The sequence below is a fragment of the Urocitellus parryii genome, chromosome 10 (genome assembly GCF_045843805.1).
Source record: "Urocitellus parryii isolate mUroPar1 chromosome 10, mUroPar1.hap1, whole genome shotgun sequence".
Taxonomy (NCBI): Eukaryota; Metazoa; Chordata; class Mammalia; order Rodentia; family Sciuridae; genus Urocitellus; species Urocitellus parryii.
Window position 1 is genome coordinate 86,348,269 of NC_135540.1, and position 12,413 is coordinate 86,360,681.

At 34.1% G+C, this 12,413-nt stretch overlaps 1 protein-coding gene across 1 annotated transcript; it reads left to right on the plus strand.

Moving 5' to 3' along the window:
• The first annotated feature begins 233 nt into the window (after window positions 1-233).
• On the plus strand, window positions 234-2,667 carry Cxcl10 (C-X-C motif chemokine ligand 10). The gene is made up of 4 exons (XM_026413674.2): window positions 234-344; window positions 1,077-1,203; window positions 1,428-1,517; window positions 1,786-2,667. The coding sequence occupies exons 1-4, from the start codon at window positions 284-286 to the stop codon at window positions 1,802-1,804; spliced, it is 297 nt and encodes a 98-aa protein (XP_026269459.2). The 5' UTR covers window positions 234-283; the 3' UTR covers window positions 1,805-2,667.
• Window positions 2,668-12,413: the final 9,746 nt, after the last annotated feature.

A 12,413-nucleotide genomic window follows, 5' to 3' on the forward strand; every position in this document is an offset into this window, starting at 1 on the left:
ATATTTTGGAAAGTGAAACCTAACTCACTGAAAAGAAAGGACAGGGGGAAATTCCATAACTCGGAGGCTATAATAAATACAAATAATTCCTTTGATTTTGCAACAGGGGACTTCCCCAAAGACTAGCCAGCAGATTTTGCTGAGTCAATTGTTATCCAATCAGAGTTAGGGAGGGAAAATGCCTTTGCATATAAATACTGCACACCAGCTCCACATTTTAAGAGACACTCCTCAACTGCTTAAACTTTGAGCCTACTACAGAGGAACTTCTGGTCTCTGCACCATGAACCAAAGTGCTGTTTTTATTTTCTGCCTCATCTTTCTTACTCTCAGTGGAACTCAAGGTAAGAAATATTAAGGAATATTTAATTTATGAAATCAAAAAGCAGGACTGGGTATAAATTCTATATACAATATAGAAATAGTATATTTTCAAGTTTCAGTGTGTCTATAAAAATGAGAGGGCAATAAGCAGAGATTACTACCTCTGGTCACAGTTTATATGACTGAAGTAAAAGAAACAAGTAGAATTAAAAAAAAGAGGGATAGAGGAAGTGAAGGAAAAGATAAAAAAAGGGAGAAGCTGGTGGAGGTAGCGCATGCCTGTAATTCCAGCCACTCAGGAGGCTGAGGCAAGAGGATCTCAAATTCAAATACAGCCTTAGCAACTCAGCGAGACCCTGTCTCATAATAAAATATATAAAAAGGGCTGGGAATGTGGCTCGGTGGTTAAGCATCCCTGGATTCAATCCCTGGTACAAAAAAAAAAAGGAGGACAGAAAAAAATGTGAGGAAATGAGGAGAGGATAAGACCCAGATACTCCTTACCTAGCTAAGCTTGCTCCATTACATGAACTGTGCCCAAGGGTGACTTTATAATCAACAAGTTACAATTCCCCTCTTCAAGATAATCAGCTATTATATCATTTAGAGCTGTGTTACAATAGGAAACGTTCCCCCTCAGATTAAGTGACTATATAACAATATAGGGATAGGATTCCACTAAATACTACCAATCCACATGTCTTATGAGACCTGTACTAATTTTCCCTGCCATCTTGTTGCTCTTCCTGCAGGAATGCCGCTCTCAAGAACAACACGCTGCAACTGCATCCAGATTAGTAATCGACCTGTTAATCCAAAATCATTACAAAAACTTGAACTTATTCCTGCAAGTGAATCTTGTCCACGTGTTGAGATCATGTGAGTAAAATTCCATCTGAGGGTCACCTCCCTGATTGTAAAGTATTTTAAACATGTGATGATTATCACAAAAGATCAGTAAAGGGTTTGTGATGAACACTATTGTATAGAAGAGGAAAATATCTACAGTGAAACTTAGATGTCTGACTTTGGAACTGTGTATTCCATCTACTTTGTAGCCTCAACATTGTTTTAAATATTTTTACTCCTACTTACTTCTACAGTGCCACAATGAAAAAGAGCGGGGAGAAGAGATGTCTGAATCCAGAATCTAAAGGCATCAAGAATTTACTGAAAGCACTTAGGATCGAAAGGTAGGTTTGTTGTTGCTTGCAGAACAACTGCTCTTTAAGGAATGGAAATCCTGGGAAGTTAGCCACATTTGCATTGGGCTTTACTGTGCGACCCTTGGATTAAACATATGTTACTATCATGCCTTTTTCTACCTGCATTTACTCAGACGTGAAGCTCATGCTTTACCTGAGGATCTTTGGGTTATCTATATACTCAGTTTATTTTAAGCAGAACCCAGACTAATTCCAGAGTCTATACAACTTTCATATTCCTTTTCTCTTCTTACAGGTCTAAAAGATCATCTTGAAACCAGAGATAAGCAAAATCACTGCAGTGCTGAGAAAGATGGACCACAAAGAAGATATTTCTATTACTTCCTCACAGAGAGTATATGTTGAATTCTAACTGTTCCTAGTTTGTAGTTCTCCTGAAAAGTGACCAACGACAGTCATCAAATTAGCTGCTATACCTCCTGTGGTTTATTATCCTGAGCTGTAATTTCTCTAGTAGTAAGAATTACTAGCTATATTACTAATAGCTAGTAATAGCTCTAATAACTAATAATTACTCTGTCCTGGCACTACACTATAAGCTATGTTGAGGTGCTACCTTCCTAGCAAATGTGCCAAGTCCTAGCCTGCTACTGACACTTTCCTCACCTATCCTATCTGCTAAGGGTTATTAAAGGATCCTTTTGACTTCTGGATTTATCAAAATCTTAAATAACTAAAGGTATGCAACCAAAGGTATAAAATCTGCTTATTAATGAATAATCTTTACTTTGTGGGTTTTTATTGCCATCCCCCCCCAGGAATTCATATTTTTTCAGTGGTTACATACACATAATTCCAAATACCTACAGGAAGTTGAATATGTCTGGAAATTATGTGTAAATATTGTTATTTAATGAAAGACTGTAAAAGGAGTTCTTAGAGATATATTTTTATATTGTTTTCAATGTATATGAAATAATATAATTTGTATAATTAAATACTACAGACCAATGAGTTAGTAGGGAAATTTTAAAATCTAGATATATGCTTTGCATGTTATATAAGACAAATGTGTTGAATGGTTTTCAAAACAAAAATGATGTGCTGTCCTGGAAATATTAAAAAAGATTACATAACTGTTGTAAGACCATGAAGGTAATAAAGAAATTATCACTAAGATGAAGTGTCTTGTGGGTCTCTGACTGGAACATTTATTTCATAAGGAGCTTATATTGGAAAATCCATGGCTTGGAGAAGCTGGGATGAGTAGAAGACAAACAAGTTGGAGAATTACCACACTCTCTCCAACTTTAGTCTCCTGAAAGGCCCATTATATAAGATTCCTATATAAGCAATGTAGTATGAGAGACCTTGGACTGTTTCAGACCACTATAACCAAGTTTCTATGCGACAACTCCCTCTGAACATTCTATAGGGACTTCAAATTACAAAATATTGCAAATTTATTCTCTCTTAGATCTGTTTCTTCTACTCTATTCTAATGTCCTAGTTGAAAGCTGCACATCATCCACACAGTTCCCAAACCAGAAACAGAAATACTTCTATACTACTACTACTCCCTCACTTCCCACATCCAATTAGTTACTAAGAAGTTATTTGCAACAGATTCAGTTGAGAAATTTTTAGTGTCTAAGCTATATAAAGATTCCTATGGATAAAAAGGGAAAAACAAGTTGAGAAGTGAAAAACAAAAGTGAATTGGAATTTCACAAAAAAAAAAAAAAAAAAGAGGCACAATCCCCTAACATGAAAAGATATTCGGCCTCCCTCTTCCCCACCCTCTCTTTTTTTTTTTTTTTTGTACTGGGGATTGAACCCAATTATACTCAACTACTGAGCCACATCCCCATCCCTTTTATCTTTTAATTTTTTGTAAGTTGTCAATGGGCCTTTACTTTATTTATTTTTCTTTTTTTTTATTGGTTGTTCAAAACATTACAAAGCTCTTGATATATCATATTTCATACATTAGATTCAAGTGGGTTATGAACTCCCATTTTTACCCCGTATACAGATTGCAGAATCACATCGGTTACACATCCACATTTTTACATAATGCCATATTAGTAACTGTTGTATTCTGCTACCTTTCCTGTCCTCTACTATCCGCCCTCCCCTCCCCTCCCATCTTCTCTCTCTACCCCATCTACTGTAATTCATTTCTCTCGTTTTTTTTTCCCATTCCCTTCACAACCTCTTATATGTAATTTTGTATAACAATGAGGGTCTCCTTCCATTTCCATGCAAATGTGTGCACAGAAATAGCATCATCCTGAAGTGTTGCAAAGAGAAATAACTGTCAAGAGTTCTTTAAAATACTATTCCTATGTGATAGTATTACAGATGATTGCTTTTTGTTTCCTTTTCCAAATTTTCTATAAAGACCTTTTTTTTTACTGTTTTTAATCAGAAAGAAGACTTCAAGCAAATGGAAACCATTTTTAAAAATTATTAATCTTAAAGTTCTAGGATTTCAGTGACTTTCACTAAACTACTCATCTCTAAGAAAGATATGAAGTGAGAGCTGAGTCATATACATATCAGAACTTCTTTCTCCATGCTAGGATAAAATTTAACAATTTGTGTTAAAATTCATTGCACTGGTACTACATACATTTCAGGTCACAAAGTAATGGTATGTTTGCTGTTACTGTTTTCTTTGCTCATCATCTTCCCTGCCACCATCTCTAAACATCCAGGGGGATACTTTTAAATACATAAATTGGATTACAGCTCTCTTGCCCACACTTTTCCAATAGCACCCCATCACACCTGTAATGAAATCCAGTCTTTCATCATAGTCTGTAAAGCTCTATATAACTCCTCTCTGTCAGTCCTATCATTCTGCTCTTCCACCTTTCTACTTTAGCCACCTATGCCTGCTAAAGCATCACAAGTACAGCAAATATATTTCCAGAATTTTCACAACTCCTCATTTCCTCACTTTTGTTTAGGCCTCCACACATACGCCACCATCTCAGAGAGGGCTTTCCTCGCCAATCTATTAAAACAGCACCATTTCCATCACTCTCTCTCTTTGTATCCTCCCTTAATTTTGTTTATTGCCCTTATTACTACTGGTAAAAATGCATATTTCCAATCCTTTGGATATCCGTGTTACCTCCAAGGACAGGTCAACTTTCCAAAGACCTTAAATAGTTCTTAAACCTCAGCTGAAAGTAAACTTAGAACCACGCTTCATGGCAAAAACCTGTAGTCCTAACTACTGAGGCAGGATGATTGCCAGTTCAAGGCCTACTTTGACAACACAGCAAGACTCTGCATCAAAAATAAATAAAATAAACTTGGAAATGAAGAGAAACTTACCAGTTTAAGTCACTGGACAGGCACAGAATGAATGATGACCTTCTCCCATTACAGTATCCAATATGTCTATTGGCAAACTGTTTACTAAACTATGAGAGCCTCAACGTGGGAAAAGAATTAAAGTTTAAATAGAGGCTTATAAGCCTTTCAAAAATAAAATACTTTGGGCTGGGTATATAGCTCAGTGGTTAAGCACTTGCCTAGCATGTGCAAAGACCAGGTTGAATCCCCAGTTATGAAAAACAAAAAACAACAAAAAACAAAAGTAAAAATATTGCAAAACTAATGCTTTAACAGCAGTAGTAATAGCTGTTCAGAGAAATAGAAATCCATACCATTCCAAGGTTTCATTTTAAGGGACAGTTCTTTCAAAATGATAAACAACTCTTCTTATTTTCACTTGTGACAGAGACAAGCATTTTAATTGATGTTTTTCCAGAACACTCAAATCTAATTAGAGTCAAAATAGAGATGTAAGAGAAAAACCCCCGTACTTAACTTTAGAAAGGGAAAGAGAGAGAAAAGAGAAGTTGAAAAAGTTCAACATCAATCTAAACTTAAAGAGAGTTAAAGTGCCTGGAGCACCAATGCTCCCAGAGCAGATTTTTATCTTGGGATTTGTGGATTTTAGAGCTCAATAATTTCCCTAAAACTATATGTAAAATGTTGTATAACCATGCATACATCCATAGCTTTTGCAAAATTCTGAGCTCTATAACCTCAGAAATGTTTTTAAAAAAACATATGTCTGTTCTAATTTTATCACAGATTTTAAACAGATCCTATCAGTTGTGCACTTCAGACAATAGAGACAACAGTTAAAAAAAAATGTAGTATTGGAAATCTTATACACTAGAACACTCGGCCACTATGAAAATTTGTTTAATAAAACAGGTGACCTCAAAGATCTGGGCCCTATGAGAGACATTTTTTAAAAATATTTATCTTTTAGTTGTAGTTGGACACAATACCTTTATTTCACTTATTTATTTTTATGTGGTGCTAAGGATCAAACCCAGGGTCTCACACGTGCGAGGTGATCTCTCTACCACTGAGCCACAACCCCAGCTCCTAGGAGAGATATTTAATGGTTCTTATTTCCAAGGTATTCCCAGAATTTCTAAGACTGTACTATTTTATATCTCTTGATGACTGGATGTGAAACTCAAAGTGAAACTCTGCAAGGACCAGGAAGAAATTCAGCTTGGTCACAAAGCCAGAATCAAAATTAGCACTGTGGGTATACACCATCTAGACATATATACTGACTTCTGTAAATACCTTTATTTACCTCTGGGACTAAGGAAAATTATTACTTAGCTTGGAGAAAAAGAATGATTTGAAATAGAAAATATTAGAATCCTAGGCTAGCCAGGGGCAGTGGCACATGCCTATAATCCCAGTGGCTTGGGAGGCTGAGGCAGGAGGATCGCAAGGTGCTAAGCAACTCAGTGAGACTCTGTCTCTAATAAAATACAAAATAGGGTTGGGGATGTGGCTCAGCGATCAAGTGCCCCTGAATTAAAAAAAAATCCCAGGCCAAAGATCCTCTGATATGGAAGTTCCCCACAGATGTTTTGCAATATAAAAACTAATTATAGGGATAGGGTTATGGCTCAGTGGTAGAGTGCTTGCCTAGAATGTGTAAGATATTAGGTTTGATCCTCAGCACCACATAATAAATAAATAAATAATGAAGTTATAATGTCCATCTACAACTATTTTTAAAAAGTAATTATAATTATACATTTCTTGGAAAACATGAGTAAAAAATGAAGTCTGACATCACATCGAATTGCTCAAAATATAAATTTACAACTGATAACAAATGACATTTCAGTTTGCTTAATTAACAAATACTACAAAACTAGAGGAGAAAAGATGAAAAGAACATATCCATATATTCATATCATGATGAGTTAGAGCACAATTCTCATCTGGGAGTACAACCATCCTTTCCACCATTTGGAAATAAATATTTAATTCTATAATTATAAACAAACAGTAACAACTATTATTTTTGTAATATTAACCACAGAAAATTAGCTTATACAAATCCTATTGGCTGGTAGAGATTCTCCGAAGGTGAATATAAAAGATTTTAGAGTAAGCCTTATCATTAATGCTATGTATTAACCTCTATGAGCTACACACATAATAGGAATTTTCAGTTAAAGCATTTGTTTTATTTTAAAATTGTTTGCTTTGGGGGCTGGGATTGTAGCTCCATGTGGAGAGCTTGCTTATCACATGTGAGGCACTGCGTTCCACCTTCTGCACAGCTTAAAAATAAATAAATAAAATAAAAGTATTGTGTCTGTCTATAACTAAAAATTTTTTTTAAAACTGCTAAAAAATTGTTGGCTTTCTGTGCTTACTATAATACAAAAAAGATTCTAATTCCCAAAAGTTAACTTTAAAAGTTAGCTTTTGTTCATCTACTGTTCCATTTTACTACTCGCAGATCCTCTTGATTATGTAAAATAAAAGAGTATTTTAAGAATACTACCATGTAGATCTCCTGGAAGTTATCATTAAGAGGTGGGATTGCACAGGCTGAAATATGAAACATGAAATAATATATTTACTTATTTCAAGTATGAATTCAAGAATATTAGAAAGAATGTTATATAACTACATTATTTTGACATTATCAAAATCAATTTTTAGAATTCAAATTTGATTCAGATCTCAATGATAACTTTCTGAAATTTACTTTGGATAAACTTAACCATACACATAAATAGGTTTTGTGTGTAATTCCATTTCTATGACCTATATTTATATTTAGAAAGACATGTTGTCCACATATCTGACAGTATTACAAGCTTGAGATGGAAGTGCACTGAACTTTCCTCTTTTACTTACGGAAGAGAAAATTATGTATGAAGACAAGGCTCACACTGCTATCAAATCAAGTTGAACACCATGTACTAGTATCCTTTAAGATGAAAATTGTTTTCGTCTGACTTCTAAAGATGAAAGGGTCTTTATAAGTATAAATGATTTTAACTATCATCAAAAAGTAAGGTAGAGGGCTGGGATTGTGGTTCAATGGTACAACACTCACCTAGCATGTGTGAGGCACTGGGTTCCATCATCAGCGCCACATAAAAATAAAATAAAGGCATTGTGTCCATCTATGATTAAAAAATAAATATTAAAAAAAAAAGTAAGGTTGAGGGCTGGTAGAGTGCTTGCCTCACATGCACAAGGCCCTGGGTTTAATTCCCAGCACCACAAAAGAAAAAAAAAAGGTACGGTTGTTTTTAAAGGCAATCCAAAAATAACAAAACAATAATTAACTATTTTCTACTATAATAACTATATTTTAAAGTTACAAAAATATCCATGAAATCAATTACATTCCTCATATTTGTAACACACAACAAGAAAACAAAATGGGAATAGAAAAAAATTCTATTCATAAGAGCTACCAATAGACTTAACGAAATACTTGGTAGTCAAGAGCTATATAAAAGAACATTACAAAACTTAATGAGTATATATTAAATTTAAGAACTTCCATTCATCAAAAAGTATTATTAAGAAAATGAAAAGACAAGTTAAATTTTAAGTTTTACAACTCATATAACTGGCAAAGAGGCTTATTATCTAGAACATATAAAGACTTTTTACACATTAACTTACAAAACAGGACAAATAACAGGATAGAAAATAATGAGCAAAAAATGACATGCATAGTCAAGAATATTAAAAGACTTCAGCCTCATTAGTAATTTAAAAAATGCAAATTTAAGGCCATAATATTTTATACCTATTATACTGGCAAAAATTCTCATAATCTAAGTATTAGAATGTATATCAAAAAGAAACCTTATCCTTTTGTAGAATATACATTGGTATAAATAGTTTGAAAAACCAATTTTTTACTTTTTTAATTTCCCATTCTGATAACTTATGATCAGCAATTTCAATTCTACTCCTAGTTATATATCCCAGAGAAACCTCCTCAAATCACCAGGAATGTGCTTAAGAATGTTAATATACAGAGAAAGTTACTTACTAAAAAGAAATAACTGAATACAAAATTCAAAACAGTGGTTATATGAGGTAGGGAAAAAGTAGATTAGACCAAATGGATGGGTTATGGAAGGATGCTATGGTTTGAGTGTTTGTGTCCCTCTAAAGATCACATGTTGAAATCCTAAAACCAATAACTAAATGGCTTCCTTATCAATAATGATTTTAACTATAAATGCACTAATATTCTAAATGTATGTACAAAAGAAAGTGTAAGTTATGAAAGATGATATAATATCCTCCTGCCCCCCACAGTGACAGAATTAGGAGGTAGCGTCTTTTGGGAGGTCTTTTGGCTCTGTCTTATTGAATGGGATTAGTACTTTATCAAAGAGACCCAAGGGAGCCTATCTTTCACATGTGAGGATGCAAGATGGTACCATCTATTAGGACCAGGCTCTTACCACACCCATATCTGCCAGCACCTTGATCTTGAGCTTCCCAGCCTCCAAACTATGAGAAATAATTGTTGTTTATAATCTGCATGGTTCATGGCTTTTTTTTTTTTTTGTACCAGGGATTGAACTCAATGGCACTCAACCACTGGGCCACATCCCCAGCCCTATTTTGTATTTATTTTATTTAGAGATCAGGTCTCACTGAGTTGCTTAGCACCTCACTTTTTGCTGAGGCTGGATTTGAACTCATGATTCTCCTGCCTCAGCCTCCTGTGGTTTGTGGCATTTTTGTTGTAGTAGCCCAAAAAGACTAAGACAAAGCTATATAGAGATAGATGCCAATAACTGGTAAGGTTCTGGACCTTGGGTTGGTACTGTCTATGCAAGAAGTTCATTTATTATACCATCTTTCATAATTTACATGTTCTTTTGTACATACATTTAGAAAACTTAATGCATTTATAGTTAAAATCATTACCGATAAGAAAGCCGTTTAATTAATGGTTTTAAAAAATACCTTTCTGTTATTGCAGTTCCTCAATCATTTCATGACAACTTTTTTGTTATTTAGTTGAATTTTTGTAAAGTAGCAATTTCCTTTTCTGTTTAATTTTAATAAATTTCTTAGTGGCTACCTTGGGGATTACAATTAACATCACAAACTCATAACATCCTAAACTAAATATTACCACCTTAGTTTCAATAGTATACAAACACTCTGCTCCTATACACTTCCATCCCCACTCCTTGACAAATGTTATTATCACAGACTTCAGCTTTGTGTGCTCATTCACACAGATTTATAAGTATTGATTTATAAGTATTGATTTATGCATCAGTCTTTTAAATTCACATGGAAAAAAAGAGAGACCACAAAACAAATGTACAATTAAACTGGCTTTTACATTTACCTATGTAGTTATATCTTTGTCAGTGTTATTTATTTCTTTATATGGCTTTGAGTTACTGCCAGTATCCTTTCATTTTAGCCAGAAAAACTGCTTTTAACATCTCTTGTGGGACAGGTCTACTGATGATAAACTCCGCTAACTTCTTTTATCTGTACATGTATCAATTTTTCCGTCATTCTTGAAGAACAGTTTTGCTGGATATAGAATTCTTGGTTGACATATTTCTCTCTTTCAGCACTTTAGATACAGTCATGTGCCACATTATTGTTAACAACAGACCACATATATTATGTTGGTCCCATAAGAGAACAATGGTGCTGAAAAATTCCTATCATTGTAATTACTCAAGTTTGTGATAAACAAGCCCATTGTGCTGCATACACAAAAGTGTGTGTGTGTGTGTGCATGTGTATGTATATATATATATATATAACTATCTTACTGGTTTATGTGTTTTTTGTATTTCTTTAATTATTTTAGTGTGTATTCCCTTTAGTTATTAATAAAAAATATTTACCATAAGATCATATGTCATGATATATTTACCACATCTCTTCATTTTCTTGTTATTTGATTTAATCTCATTTTGTTCATCATGGCCCTAAGAGCGATAGGCTATACAGTACAAACACAGAGACCATATACCTTAGTGTGTGTCAGTACACTATACCATCTCCATTTGTATAAGTACATTCTTAACATCTCTCAGAATAGATCATTAAATGATGCAGTAAGAGTATGTTGTTCCACTGCCTTCTTGTCTGCATAGTCTCTAATAAGAAATCAGTCATTAATCTTAATTAGGATCCCTTGCATGTGATAAATCACTTCCCTTTTGCTACTTTCAAGACTCTTTCTTTGGGGAACGAAAGGAGGATATACTGGGAAATGATACTGGTCAAATTATACTGTTATAATGTGTGCATGTGGGGCTGGGGTTGTGGCTCAGTGGTAGAGCACTCACCTAACATGTGCAAGGCACTGGGTTCGATCCTCAGCACCACATAAAAATAAATAAATAAATAAAGGTACTGTATCCAACTACAACTAATATTTTATTTTAAAGAAAAGAATGTCTGCAAAAAAAAAGAATGTGTGCATGTACAAATATGTTACAACAAATACCATCATTGTGTACAATTATAATGCACCAATATAAACCATGTTTTGATAATTTGACTACTATGTATTTCTGTGTTGATCTCTTTGGATTTATCTAGCTTGATGGTCATTGAGCTTTCTGGACATACAGATTCATCAGATTTGGGAAGTTCTGGGTCACTATTTCTGAGAATATTCTTTCCATCCCATTTGTTTCCCTTTCTGAAATTCAAATTATGTATGTTTATCCACTTGGTGGTTTTTTAGGCTCATTTTACTTTTCTCCATTCTTTGTAAGTTGTTCCTCTAACTCAATAATTTTAATTGTCCTGTCTTCAAATCTGCTTATTCATTCTTCTACCAGATCAAAACTGTTCTTGAATCCCTCCGGTAATTTTTCACTTCAGTATTTGTAATTTTCAATGACAGAATTTTAATTTTTCTTTGGCTCTTCTTCTTTTTATGTTTTTATATATTCATGACAGTACAGTGTACTTTGACATATTACACATACATGCAGTATAACTTAATACTAGTTAGGATCCCATTCTTGTGGCTGTATATGATGAAGAGTTTCACTGATCCTTTAGCTCTTTTTTTTTTTTAAAGAGACAGTGAGAGTGAGAGAGAGAGAGAGAATTTTTTTAATATTTATTTTTTTAGTTTTCGGCAGACACAACATCTTTGTCTGTATGTGGTGCTGAGGATCGAACCCGGGCCGCACGCATGCCAGGTGAGCATGCTACCGCTTGAGCCACATCCCCAGCCCCAAGCTCTTTAAGCATATTTAAGACACTTGAATTTACAAATTTGTTTAGTAAGTCCAAAGACTAGACTAACTCAGGGACTTTATGGACCTCATTTTAATTATCTCTTTAAAGACCCTATATCTAAATACAGTGACATTCTGAGGTACTTGCAGTTAGGTCTTCAACATGAATAGTTTGAGGGGATACAATTCAGCCCTTAGCATATATTATATTCAATAATAAACTATGAAAAAATGGAAGCAACAAAATATGAATAGCAGATGTTTTACCTTAAAATAAAGGATTAATGCATCAACTAGAAGAATGAGTACAGTATAAGAAAATACTTTGAGAGAGAGACCATATTTACAT